Genomic DNA, 15,414 nt, shown 5'->3' on the forward strand with positions numbered 1-15,414 from the left:
GCCGATTTATAATGGTGAAAATATTCGTATTGTTTCTTGTAAAAGTTTTGTGTTCTTTATGACTGAATTATTATTAAAATAGTGTATTATTTTTTTTATTTTTTTTTGTACAAATTTATCTAATTATTGTCTAAATTTATTTAATAATGAAATTTAAATTAGATACTATCAAAGAAATGTAGAGTAAATAAAAAATTAATTAATTAAGTAGGATTAGCCAAATTTTATTTTTTTAGAATTCAACCACCTAAATGACAAAAGTCATACTTGAAAAACAAAATAAATTACATATAGATTTTTTAATAACATTTTTCTCCACATATTTTATAAACACTGAAGTCCGGCAACTATACGATATAAAATCTCCGAAGTAGATGTTTTCAAATCAAGTTGACCCATGCGCTTAAAATATTCTTCATATTCACGGATTCTGCAATATTATATAATATGAATGATCAAACGGCTTGAGAAAAATTTTCCTTTCCATTTGTATTTTGTAATTAATTTATAAAGAAAAACAAATTTTTTTTGTTCTCTCTCTTAGTTATGCAACCCAGTTTATACATGAGGTTTTGATTATATAATGACGATTTAAATTATTATTCAAGTCAAACGGAAGCAGTGACAATAAAGACTTAATATTAAGTATAGTCAACGTGTAGGAATTTAATAGTTCCAGAAATCTATTGAATTATTTATAAAGGAGTATATTTAATAAACAAACAAAAATGTAAAGATACAATAAGTAAGTATACCTAAATATTTATTTGTTTGATGGTTTGATATATAATTATTAATTGTTCATCAGTAATTTTATATCTATTATTTTATCTGATTCAATAGTATTATTAGTACTATTCCTGGATCCTAAATTTAAATTTTAACACACATAATAAAACACTAAATAAATATATAATACTTATTCAACTATTTAATTGTAGGTATAATATACATGTTTATTATTTAATTTATTGTTTACAATCATGTAATTAATTTTAACAAAAATAGGAACTTAAGTGTTTTAAAAATTATTTTTGAATCACAAAATTGAATTGATATACATACACATTAGACATATTTGTTAAGTTAACTTATGAACGTAAGTTAAACAACTTACACATCTTTGTAAAAATTGTTAAATTGTTTTTATACATGTATCATTATATAATGACTTTTTCTATTTTCAAAAATTGGGATAATATCTTCTCTGTTAAATCTATTTTGTCCTAAATGCTATAGTATCACACAATTCTTTATACCACAGGTATGAAATAGAAGTTTTGCAGTAAAAATACATGTTAACTATTTCGGAAAGACAATTTGCTATTGTTTAATGATAATACTGATTATTTTTTATAAAACATAAAACACATCCTTACTGCAAAATTAAATTAAACGATTAAAGTTCTTAAGTATCTAAAATATTTATACAATAAATATCTACATAATTATCATTAAAAATCGAAATCGTACGAGACTACGGATCCATTTGGAACGCGTTGTTCACCACCCCGTTTTGCTGGGTCAACCTGTACGACTTCAGAACGGGCGATCCGATCGGCGCCTGCTTCGGCGTCGCTATGATCGCTATGTCTTTCACGATCGCATCCTCCACGTTCTCCTCCTCCCTTCCTTCCTCCGTTTTCGTTTCGTTAAGTACTTTCGCGTCCTTCATGTGCTGACAATACATCCACCTGCAGTTCGAAACGGTTTCATTTCTGGCTCTGCCCACGTCGCACGTTCACTTACCCGAAAATGATGACCGCCGGAACGGTGAGCACGCCGCCCAATATGAAGAAGGCCCCCGGCATGAAATTGATGGTGGCCGCGTACGTGGCACTGTACATCGGCCCGTAAAGCAGGGGCATTAGCGCCTCGCACGTCCCGAATAACGAGTTAACCTTGCCTACAAAAAAATGTTTTATATACAAAATAAAGTTTCACTTTATTTCGGTGCCGCCATTAAATGCGACTTTATGTCTTTACCCAGTTCGTCCGTGGGAACCAATTTCGAGGCTATTGATCTCATCGCTATGAACGAGGTGCCGTTCAGTATCTCTACGATTGAACCTAAATAATAAAATGACAATTAAAAATTCATTCAATTTTCTTTAAAAATAAATTTTTTAAAAGTTAAATTCATCCACTAATTATGGAGCTATTTTAAAATACATTAGTTCAGCGAAAAAAATTATGTAATGTTCATTAGAGATATGGAATTCCCCACATTTATTTAAACATTGAATGGAAACATAATATATTACGGATTTAAATAAAATCAAGGTTCAAAATGCCACAAAATTAATTTATTTACAATCGAAACAATGAGATTACTGATATAACATTTTTTTTCTGACAGTAATTAATGTTAAACGATTCAATAGTGTACATTAATACATTTTATGTTATTAAAAGAAATAGATATTTTATTACTGCCATTAAAACATTTAATTAATTATCAAATCAAAAATAATTTAACGGTAGTGGAATAAAGTTATTTTTTGTTATTAAAACAAATAGAAATTTTGTTACTGCCATTAATTAATTATCAAAATCAAATCAAATCAAAAATAATTTAACAGTAGTGACTATTGGACTGAGGCGTGCCTCTAACCAATGAGAACAATACAAACGAAGTACCCGAACATTGCTGCTTCTTCACTTATGGAAAGGTTTTTAATACTGCATTTTTTTTTATTAGGACGTGGCATCAACCAGTAATAACACTAAAGAATTTAATAATATAAGAAATGTCGTTGACTTGGTAGATTTTTTATTAAATAAGTGTGTAATTCCAGTTTAAATTGCTATGACAAAATGTTTGTTGTTAAAGAATTAAATCGTCCAATTTCTAATTTGAGTACTTTTAGTGTAAAAATAAATTATATTATTTTGTTGGTCATGTCTTTTATTTTCAAAGGGTTTTCTGTGACTTCAAAATTCTATCTTGAGGACTATATTTACAGTTTTGGGAAAAAGTAGAGCAACTTTAAAAAATATAAATTGCTACCGCCCTGTATAAACAGTGAAATTTGTATTTTGTAATTTATAAAAAAAGTCGAAATATTTAACAAACAATCTGATGAAAAACAAGAAAAAAAGTAATAATTTTAGGTACTGTTCTCACCTAAATAGAAGACCAAAGAAGTTTTGGCGAAACCATAGACAAAGCTTGACAAAATTTTGCTCATCGACGAATAAATCCCAATGACTGCATCATCGATCTTCAATAGATGACTGAAAACGCCAACCGAAATCGACGTGCCTGAAACACGAATGAATTATATTATCAAATCGTCCAATTTTGGACAGTTGAAATCATGCGACAATTGTGTTTAAACGTTTTTGTTTGATTGTGAGATAATGAGCGATCGGAATGTGGCGGAACCGATTGGGTGTTTACCTATTAAATTGGTGACCATGCTGTAGGTTGAAAATATGCTAAAGTCCACTTCGTCCCAATTGAAACGGTACCGGGTGAATAAATAGGTCACGTTCATCTCACCTGAAATAAAAACATATATGTTATGTAGTTTGTTCTTATTAGTTTATTCAATGTTCCTGTGAGTTTGAACACAAAATATGTGTTAAAATGTTATTTAAATATCACACTTTTTGAGGCAAACTGCAAATGTTTGCTTGTAGTTTTTTTGGTAAACGGTTTAAAATATGATGTAAAGTACATTTAGCCTTAATTATACCCTTGTGGATAAGTTTTAACACACACCTTGACATTGATAATGATCGTGAAATTTGAAGTCAATGGTATTTGTTTATCTACACACTTACCATATATCTACAATTAATGAAATTTTTCACCCAGAAACGAAAATAATTTTATGCAAAGCAAATTTTTAATCATGTTTAATATTTGTTTGTCATGATCGACGTTGATTTTTGTAATCATTATTAAACAGGAAAATAATTATTACTGCATATACGTTAATTTTGCATGTTACGATAAAAAAAGAGTCATCATGAAAGTTATATATAAAACATCATTAAGCTTTAAGGACAACAAAACAGTTATTATCCTATTGACCTTGTCTTTTTATGTGGCAAATTGTGCAGATTTGTTCGACATAATTATAAAACCCAACGAGAGTTAATTCTCGAGATTAACAAAAGCTGTTGCAGGAAGTTTAACTGCAAATTTTTTGCTGCACAAACGTTCACATTCTTTAAACACATTTCCTCATTCGTCAGACAAATATGAAAGTTAGTTTTTTAGCCAACTTTATTTCTTTTAAATATTTCAATAAAATAACACACATGTAATTTAATGTTAATTAGATTTTGTGGCACATTTCCATAAGTTTAACCGCACTTAATAATTTACTAGAATTGTTGCTTAAATATCCATAACAATGTTCAGTTCGGAACGAGTTTTCGCATTTATTATGAAACTCGTATTTTTCCACCTGTTTAATCCATCAATCTAGCATAGTTTCCAGCAAAAGTGGTTAATTGCCTAGCGCCTACATTTTAAAAGCTGAACGGTCGAATTCCTCGCATAAAATTACATGTTGGTCAAGGGAATGATTTTTTTTGCATCGATATTAATAAATGAATTATTATAATTAAGAGAATTTAAATGTTGCGGCATTATTGCGAAAGCCAGGGTTATTGATCTATCAAGGCTTGTACTGGTAAACAATGGTAAATATTTATTATTATGTTATGTAATGTTGTCATTCATGATATAATTAATTACAGATTGTGACAACTAGATAAATCTTAGAGTTATTGCCGAGATTTTAATCCGCATCATTAAGATGTTGCCTATTGAAAAATTTATATATATATACAGTATTGGCGGAAACCAGAGGAGATTTTTAAAATTTAAATAATTTTTGTCCTGGTTATTGAAATTTAACCCTTTATAAATTTTACAATTACATAGTTAAACAATAAAAAAACAAAGAGTTTAACTTTTTTATTTGTTTTGGCCTGGCAAAAAGTAGAGCAACTCAGTTCATAATATTAATTTTTTCCCTTAAAAGCCCCTGCTTCAAATATTTTGAAGTGTGCTTTGGATCATTATCTTGTTGAAAATAAAGTTTTAGTGGTATATTTTTATCTGAATACGGTACCAGATTGTTCCTCAATATTTCTTTATATATAAAACTATCCTCTATTCTCTCATCGAATTGAAAGAACGATACAATGCGTAATTTTAATTCGGAAAATTATTTCCTTCCACGAGGCAATATATGAACTCAGTTTATTTTGATTTATATTGTAAAACTAAATATTATTGTGGATTTAGTAGAAAGTAATGACATTTAGTAAAAAGTTCCTCTACTTTTTGCCAGCTGAATATTTAGTTTGTTGATTTGTAACTAACAGAATTACACAGAGCTGTAGCAATTTGTATATTTTTAAAGTTGCTCTACTTTCTGCCAATGCTGTATATGTAATATATGGAAACAATACAGTCTCGCCAATTTTAGAAATTACAATAGTTGTGATAACAAATTAACTAATGTTATCGTTTCAATTGTGTTCCTTTTATGATGATTGAACAAAAACAGGTAATGACGCATATAATGATTTTTACAAAAATATTTTTTACATTGTTAAATTTATCAAACACCACTCACCGTGCATCGGTCCGATAACAACCATCACAACCAGCATCAGCAGCATTACTTTCATCCTTCTATTGTTCTCCCCTTTTTTGAACGCCACCCTGAACGTCTCCCCCAAATGCCTGATGTCGAAGAAGTCCCTGACAAACCCGCACGTCTTGTTCGATATTTCGGGCACGTCCAATTTTTTCGGCTCCTTAACCTTCGTATAACCATAATACAAGGCGACAATGTACAAGAACGCAGAAATAGAAAACACCCCATAAAACCCGATTTTTTTGTACAAAACCCCACTCAGAGCCAGACCGATGGGTATCCCCAACGAACAAAAGACATTGACGATGCCGATCCTTAAAGTCCTCGTTTCGACAGTCGTCACGTCACCGATGTAGCTGAAAACGCCCATGAACATCGTGAACCAACCGCCGGTCAACGCCGGGAACAGTCCCTCAATGAAGCCGGCCACCTCCATGGGCAGTTCGTAGAAGAAATAGGTGCAGAACATCAAACCCACCACGGACAGAAACTCCCCGATGATGGGCAACAACATGCACGGCTTCCTCCTGCCCCAGCGGTCGCTCCACGACCCGATGAACATGATGAGGAAGGCCGGAAGCGCGCTCTGCAGTATCGTCTTCCACACCCCCATCGAGGCGACCAGCTGCTGCACCTCGCTCTCTTCGCGCGAGTAGTTCGAGGTGATGCGATTGCTGAGCGCATCGCAGATTTCGGTCGAGTAGCCCAGATTGACGCGGCACGCCTTCTCCAAGTTGAGGTTCTGGGTGGCCAGGTTGGCGAACACGCTCGGTATGATGTAGCAGGCCAGCATCGGTTCCACCGTGATGTTCTCCTTGAAGTAGGCGTACTTTTCGGACCACGACATCGAGGGCATGTCGATTTTGCCCTCGGCCTCTTTGCTCTTTTCCATGTTCTTCTTGTTCTTCTTCTTCAGGTGCTCGACTGCCTTCGCCATCTTCGTTTGGTGCAGCACCTTGAATGATTAAATGAGATTTAATCAAGTAAGTAACGAACAAATGAAACGAGTTGTTTCTAACATTTTGATATATAATTATGGTTTATTGAAATTAAGGTGCGTTTAATAATTTATATACTTTCTTTAGAAAATTACTGATCCTTATTAATCCTTATTAATTATTTTTATTATGCAAAAATTAAAAATACAAGGCCGGCCGGCAATTGTTACAGTCCGGTTAAAGTTCTACTCGATTTCATTTATATTTTTTTGTACAAGGTGGAACAATATTCAAATAGACAAGTTTTTAACTTTAAAAAATTTCACTTTTAATTAAGTTTCCTTTCATTGATATTTATTTTTTAGGTTCTATTTAGTTCAGTTGGTACAGTCGTTCTCGTTTTACTTAATTTTTTATTTACAGTAATTGTTTGTAAATTTCAATCGGAAGGAACATACAAATGAAGATGTTAAAAAGTCTACTTTGTAAATTGCTGATCTAGAAATATATACAAAGTGTTTCTAAAATAGGTTTCTTCTAAAAAAATACAGCCACTCAAATTATTTGTATTTACTTAAATTTCACTTATAATATATACACAGCACTATACGTCACCTGTATAGCTACAAATATACTGCTAAAAGCATGTCGGTGACGCGAACCCACCACTCAAAAAAAAAAAACAAAAATTAAATTTAAATTTGAGGGGGCTGAATTTTCATCAGGAGATTCTTTAGAAAAAAATTATTTAGGTTTTCTTCGTTAGAGAAGCTGTTCTGCCTGCTCCCAAATTTTGGTCACCCATATTACAACAACCTTGTACATTTTTTATCAAATAATTATAATTAACTGATTCCAAGTAATGACCTCATGAATATTAAGCACCTAGCAAGATAAATAAAAATAGCATCCCAAGCTCATAGCAACAACACAAATTTATCATCGCATTGTTTATATCGAATCGTCCGAACAAAACAATAAACATTAGAAAACCAACATGCACCTAATGATAATGATGCAGTTAAACAATCGCTCCGATTAATTGCCGCATTTTGTCGTGTAATTGACAAAGTTATGTGAGGATGGATAATGGAATTAATTAAAATTCCTCCGATCCACTACAATATCGGTATAAAACATAAAAATTATACGGCCATGAGCAACATAATTGCACCAATGTAACGTACTATCAGTCAATGCAGAAAGAGGCCTTGAACGCTCATTCTGCAGCACTGACTCAAATAATAACTAAGCTTTTGGCGCAAACATTTACATAAACCCACATGTTTATACATCGAAACATTAAAACGTTCACATGATCGACTAAAAAAACAACCCGAAGATCGGACAATTAACAATGTTAATTGTTTAAATGATAAACGTTTCCGGTCATAATAAAATTGTTTGGAATCGTCTCATAAATAAAACGTACATTAAATTATCTATTAATCATATTTCATATTTTATTGCACACTTATGAAAGTATAAATTATTTAGCAATGGAATCAGCACCAATTATATATATATATATATATATATATATATATATATATATATATATATATATATATATATATATATATATATATATAAATAAAGGCATAAAAATGTAAGAGAAAAATGTTATTTACTGTTGAACCATTCTTTTTTTAGAGAAATTCTTTTAGAGAAATATTCACAAAAATAAAACAATAACAGAAATGTTAATAACCGTACTAATTAAATTAAAATCAGAAACCAAAGAGCAGTAACAGTTAAAGAAACCGAAACACACACATTTTCCAATTCATATTCCAATGCTAATTTATGCAAATCATTTGAATACCTCCATAATTTTTTTAATGCAATTTAATTATCCTAATTAGGAAAATCCAAAGTTTTACTTAAAATGGATAATATTAAGTGTTTCATTTTAAAGTGAAGCTTTATAAAAATGTGGTTTATTGACCCAAACTAATGGAGCTTTTAAGCTGTTTTACATGCTGAGTACTTTGCTAGACTTGTTTTTTCGTCTAGGTCCGAAAATCAAACTGGTCACATTCTTATTATTAGAGTCCATGGTGGTTGTACTTTTTCCTATGTTAAAAAAACTTGTTTGGTCAGTTACAAGCTTTCGTGTCAAGTTGATAAGTTGAAATTTGGGATTGACTCTGGGATGAAAAAACAATATTAATTTTAGATTTATTATATAACTGATACTGGTAATAAAAAGACCATGTATGGATAATAATTAAGAATTATATGAACACAATATAAACAGGTTGCTAATTATAGAATTCAAGGTGGATGTTTTCTATGTAATTTAAGAACTAGGAAATAATTGTTATATTTTGGCATTGACAGCATAATATTAATTTGTCATTACATAATTGAAAATTTAATGTATGCAAATCACAATTGTGTTAAAAAGTTAATCAATGTTATCAGAGTGTTTTGAATTATCGCATATATTATTCTATTAAATAATGGAAGCAACTCATAAAATTATTATTCATCGATACATTATAAATGAGTTATCAAAATTGGAATTTGAACTATGACAAGCATAAAATAGAAAATTTTGCTGAAACCTTCATGAATTTAAAATACATTTTTTGTGTTGATAGTAAATAAAAATAATTTATTTAACAGTAGACGGTAAAAAAGGCATAAGAATTATTTTATAAAGCTTCATCAAAAGTTAAAATTAGTGTAAAAATATGAAATTACTATAAAACAATGTTAGTTAAAAAAGATTATTTCAGAAATTTTTTGAGCATTTTTAGACATTGTAAAATCCATAAAAAATCAAAAAAATGTGACATTTATGGATAAATATTTGTGAAGAATTTTTTGAACTCATTTCTCTTCAAAAGTTTATTTTTTTTTTTTAAGTAATAAATAATAATAAAGTTTTTGATAAATTTTTGAATATTTTTAGATATTATCAGATTATTTCAGAATAATTAAATTAAAATTATTAATTGAAATAAAGTTTTTCCATATAATTTTTGAAAACTTTTAAACTTTATATAAATACATTTTTTGTGTCGATATAATAAATAATTAAATTTTAAAGTAAATACAAATTATTTATTAAACAATAGATTGTAAAAAAGCACAATAATCATTTTATAAAGCTTCATCAAAAGTTAAAATTAATGTAAAACTTAAAAAATGAAAGATTATAAAAGAAAAAAGTGTAAAATAATGATAATAATTATATCAAAAATCCAAATTTATAAGATAAGATTTACACTTTACAACAAACACGTATCATAAAAACAGTTGCATTACAATATAAATATGTTTTTTTATTATTACAGCGAGTGTAATGTGTAATTAAGAAATGTAAAATAAAATTGCTTTATTATAGTTTAGCCATAAACAAACAAAAACATAATGAACCAAGATTTATATACTCTTTTCTTTTTAAACTACTTCAAAAAATTAATTCTGTACTCCATTTTAAAAATAAATGTAGATATTTATATATTTTCTTAAAAATTTAATTATGGAATGTTGAGATCTGTCTAATAATTGCCCTCCATTTACATATAAATAAAATCTTAACTTTGTATCCAAAAATAAATGAATATTTTCGACTAAGTTCTTAGAAAATTTATGTTTATAATTTTTATAAATTAGTGTTGTGATAACAGTACAATAGAAATTGAACTGGCCGTACAAACATAAAATACCGTACACAAGCCGATCGTATATTGACACAGTTATTTAAATAGTTTAGTGCCGGACAGCATTAAAATGACGATTCTCCAATATCGAAAGGAAACCAAACCATACCAAAGCGAACGACGAAAACAAAACAACGATACCAAAACACTTTCTTTTTCATATCGGGGTCACGTGACCGCTTTCACTTATATCCAATCGACGTGCACTCACCAGCTTGGGGAAAAGTGACGAAAGAAAAAAAATAACGCAAAAAGAAAAACGGGAAAAATCACAGGGGCAAGTTTTCGAGTTGCAGCATTATATTGTGCGAGCGCTTTCGTTTCACCGTTCCGGCCACACGGTCACTAAACTTATCACTAATCAGTTTATTCAAATGGATTTTTAAATCGAAGGTACTACTTGGTCTACGGACGATCCCACCATTCTGCTTTATTTTGTACCTTGTAATAAGCCCCTCTCCGCCTCCTGCTTTGTGCCGGGCCCACGATCACCTGTGACTGGGATTCAGGTGGAATTGCATTCGTATCACGAAATTAACCTTGTTTTCATTCACTTTATTAATTGTGATACTATTCAATGTTTGTTGTTAAGCTTTTTGCTGAGCTGATTGGCACAACGACCCTTCTAGACGTTGTGAAAATGATAATCATCATACAAACATGACATTTATGGATGGATTTCGGTGTACGTTTATTTCAAACCAATTTTTCTCAAAACTTTACTTTCTTTCTACAAAATGTTAATTAAGTTTTTTAGAAAATTTTAGAACACTTTAGACTGATAAATTTCATAAAAAATCATATAAACATGATCATTTTGGATATATGGTGTTTCAATGAAGGTTCATTTGAAATCAATTTTCAAAACTTTTTTTTCTAAAATGTATTAATTAAAATAAGTTTTTTTTTAAAAAAAAAAATTTGAACATTTCATTTTAAGTCAATTCTTCTAATTTTTATTTTTTTTTTAAGTCAATTTAATTTTTTCTAAAAAGTATTTATTAAAAAAGGTTAATTAATTTTTTAACATTTTTAAACATTGTAAAAATTAATAAAAATCATAAAAATATGTCATTTATGGAAAAATTTCTATATAGATTCATTTTAAGTCAATTCTCTTAAAAAATTTATTTTTTTTCTAAAAAGCATTAAATAAAATAAAGTCATACAAACATGACACTTATGAATAAAATTCAGTATAGGTTTAAACTCATTTTTTGTTCCAAAAAATATTAAATGAAATATTATTTCTGAAAATTTTTTTACATTATTAAACATTATAAAAATTATAAACAATCACTGAATTCAATTCTCTTCTTCTGAAAATTTTTAAACATTTTTCAACATTATAAAAATTTAGTCCTAAGTCCTAAAAATATGACATTTATGGATATATTTCTATGTAGATTTATTTAAAGTTGATACTTATCAAAAACTTTAATTTCTTTGTTCTAGAAAGTATTAATTTAAATAATGTTATTTCTTAAAAATTTTGAACACTTTTAAACATTATAAAAATTGCAAAAAGTCACAAAAATATGATATTTATGGATAAATTTTGGTGTAGAATTATTTGAACTCAATTCTCTTCTTCTGAATATTTTTAAACATTTGTAAACATTATAAAAATTTAAAAACATTATAAAAATATGACATTTATGGATAAATTTCTATGTAGATTTGTTTGAAGTAAATTGTATTCAAAAGGTTACTTTTTTTTCTAAAAAGTATTAATTTTTTTGTTCTAAAAAGTATTAATTTAAATAAGTTTATTTCTTAAAATTTTTTAACATTTTTAGACATTATAAAAATTATAAAATATCATAAAAATGTGTAGATTTATTTGAACTCAATTCTTTTCAAAAGATTAATTTTTTAATTAGAATAAAGTTTTTCCATAAAATTTTTGAATACTTTTAGACATTATAAAAATCATACAAACATGGCATTTATGAATAAATTTCAATGTAAGTGTATTTAAAGTTAATTTTTCTCAAAATTTTAATTTATTTATTTTTCTAAAAAGTATTAATTAAAATAAAATTTTTTCATAAAATTTTTGAGAATTTTTAAACATTATAAAATCCATAAAATATCATAAAAATGTGACATTCATGGATGAATGTTTGTGAAGATTTATTTGATATGTGGATAAATCTTAATATAGATGTATTAAAGGTCACTTCTTCTCAAAACTTTAACATTTTTTTCCAAAAAGTATTAATTAAAATAAGGTTATTTCAGAATTTTTTTTACCATTTTTAAACATTATAAAATCCATAAAAAATTATAAAAAAGTTACATTTATGGATAAATGTGAAGATTTATTTGAAGTCAATTCTCTTCAAAAGTTTCTATTTTTTTTTTTAATTTTATTCTAAATAGTATTAATTAAAATAAACTTTTTCCATAAATTTTTGAATACTTCAATATATATTCTTGAATTCTTCTCAAATATTTAATCTGAATAAAAAATATTAATTTAATTAATAATATTGAGGATTTTTTAGCAAAATATCTATTTAATGAGTATCACCATTTATTGTTATTGACTGATTCTAGGAGAATTATTTAAGATTCAAGAAACAGCACAAAAACACGAGGTTGTTTCAAAAATACATTTACGAAACAACCGGTTAACCCCGGATATTTATGGTATAACAACGAGGTATTGAAAATACATCGAGGCGAAGACGCAGACCTTTGGTGACATCAAAATGCAAATATATTTGCAACAACTGCAATTATTTTTTTAATGCGGTTAAATTGAAAAAAATAACATTCCGATTTATTACCAAAACAAATTGTGTAAATGGTAAATTAGTACCGGATTTTAATAATTATAAATGTTTTTTTGTGGAAATTTTATAAGGCAAAAAATTGTTTTTGTATAACTTATACTGCCAATTAAGAAAGCTGAAGCAATTTGTACTAAATTAAAAATTTGTTATGATGTCAGACACAATGTTGCTTACGTAAAATTGATTTATTAGCTGATAAATGTATTTTATATTTCATTTCACTTTTGAAAAATATCCCTTAATTCTCACTTTTAATAATTTAATTTCACATTTTTATCAAATATTAAATGTGTAAGTTTAATGCACAAATCGCAATTTAATTAAACTATTAGTTTCGTTATTATTTGTAAATCCTTGATATTTTATAATTTCGTTTTAAGTATCTGAAAACAATTTTTAATAACTTACATAACATTAACAATTCAATAATTTTCTGTAAATTCTAATGAACACATCATAAAAACATAAACAGTAGTTGCGCAACAAACTAATTTAATTCTTATTGTCCACTTTATTGCTTTCGTATTTATAAAGTGGACAATAATCTAAACAAAACCATGTTGCAACTGGTTGAATTTTGAAATACCATTTATCCTGAACTTTAGAATTCATTGTGGCCAGCGAGAACAACAGATCCTTTAACTGACTTTACGTTCACCAATTTCAGACCTTGGCTTTATTAATATTCAAAACAAATGTTAATTATGTCGGTCAATACTTTGGATTTGTTAGAGGAGTGCTAGAAACTCTTTTAAGAACTTTTTTCTGTCGTTTTTTTTTTTGTCTTGTGTATTTTAGATGTCTAATTCGTATTTAGGAGGTCTGGGTGGCTTTCTCTTTTATAACTGCTTGTTATTAGACACAAATACAAACTTTTTAGGGTCATAAAGTAATTTACAAATTAAAATGAAACTTATTTAATGGATAATCAGGTCGTTAGATGCACACACAACCTTTTTATCCATAGCTGAAATTCCAACCGTGATCCTGACATTTTAAAATGCAAATATTTTCTCATTTGCCATGAAGAATAATTTATTTCGATCGTCAATGTCATAAAAAATGAGTGTGTGCACAAAATTGCAATGTTCTTTTAGATATTTTTTGTGATTAAATGGCTCCTAAACTATCAAGATTTACTACTGACATTTAGAAAAGTTCCTCCATAAAATGGTGAATGCGCAAGTTTAATATTTGATACTTCTGTCTAAATTTTTTAATATTTAATATAGTTTTTGTGGTTTAATTGGGCATTATCTAATTTAGCAACAAAGAATGCTAATTTATTGCAAAAATCTAAATTTATTATTTATAAATGAATTAAATTAATATACAAAATTATTTTCAATTTATTGTTTCAACATAATAAAACACAAAAAATCATTTATTGTTTTCACTGCGAATCACAAATCAACAATATTTTAACTAGTAGTTTAATGATTAAATTAAAGTAATCTGAGGTTAATAATATGTTGCATTATCGTCTCAATATTAAAAGCACAAGGTCGATTTTAGTTCCACCTGATTTGCAATCAATGGATGTTCCACAATGTGACAAATAATACCACTTTAAAATGACGTCAATATTATTTAATTTATAAAATCGCACTCACACAAACACTTGTAAACAACCCGACCCTCCATCACAAAGAACTTGTGCACCGTGTCTGTACGAATATTTATGGATAAAATCAGATAAAAATACGTGCGAGTGAGTGATCTGGCGGTTTTGAGATTGAACGAGTTCAATGAGGTCTGAAACGGACGGACGGGCAATAAAATAATTTGTAATAATAGCAATTTACCTCGCACGTCATTCCTGCAACGGCCTTTGCCTGTCTCGGTCTCATTTTGTTCCGTCACCGTTTGTTTAGTCACTTAAGTCACTGTACAAAATCACAACGACATCCGATGGACGCTCCGAGACTGTACAACATCTCTAAACCATTCATCTCAACGCTCGGCTCCACTTTATGAAAAGAAATTGTAACACAAACATCAATATATCCCGTAATAATGTCTCATGGTCCCATGATTACTACTTACCATCCTTCCTATCCGAGGAACACGCCGTTTAATCGGGGCGCATTATCAACTTAAATTATAATTATGGGAAGTGGCAATTTTAATGTTTTTAACAGAAATTCTGAATAATGCATTAGTACGCACATACGCTACAATTTCCTTAACAAAGTAATTAGGGCATTGTTATATCACTGGGCTCACTTGCAACGTAAACAAATATTCTACGGGGAAATTAAACTGTAAGTGTGTTCTATCAAATTCTATTTTTACTATTACTTAGTGGAGATATGTAAATTTAATTATTGTAGTTATATTGTATGTCGTTAAAAGTACTTTGATATCTACAAAA

General features: G+C 28.5%; 1 protein-coding gene across 2 annotated transcripts; it reads right to left on the reverse strand.

The window, feature by feature from the left end:
- Positions 1–905: 905 nt before the first annotated feature.
- Positions 906–15,368, reverse strand: LOC109608552 (proton-coupled folate transporter). Of its 2 annotated transcripts, XM_020024992.2 has the most exons (9): positions 15,342–15,368; positions 15,087–15,286; positions 14,846–15,009; positions 5,604–6,582; positions 3,404–3,505; positions 3,128–3,265; positions 1,987–2,070; positions 1,750–1,906; positions 906–1,694 (listed from the first exon to the last, which is right to left on the reverse strand). In XM_020024992.2, exons 3-9 carry the CDS (start codon positions 14,888–14,890, stop codon positions 1,478–1,480), a joined length of 1,722 nt encoding a protein of 573 aa, XP_019880551.1. In that variant the 5' UTR covers positions 14,891–15,009; positions 15,087–15,286; positions 15,342–15,368; the 3' UTR covers positions 906–1,477. The 2 variants fall into 2 exon arrangements, with proteins under 2 accessions (XP_019880551.1, XP_019880553.1); XM_020024994.2 differs by lacking the exons at positions 14,846–15,009; positions 15,087–15,286; positions 15,342–15,368 and adding an exon at positions 10,451–10,625.
- Between the last annotated feature and the right edge of the window lie 46 nt (positions 15,369–15,414).

The sequence above is a fragment of the Aethina tumida genome, chromosome 3 (assembly GCF_024364675.1).
Source record: "Aethina tumida isolate Nest 87 chromosome 3, icAetTumi1.1, whole genome shotgun sequence".
In the NCBI taxonomy this organism is placed as follows: Eukaryota; Metazoa; Arthropoda; class Insecta; order Coleoptera; family Nitidulidae; genus Aethina; species Aethina tumida.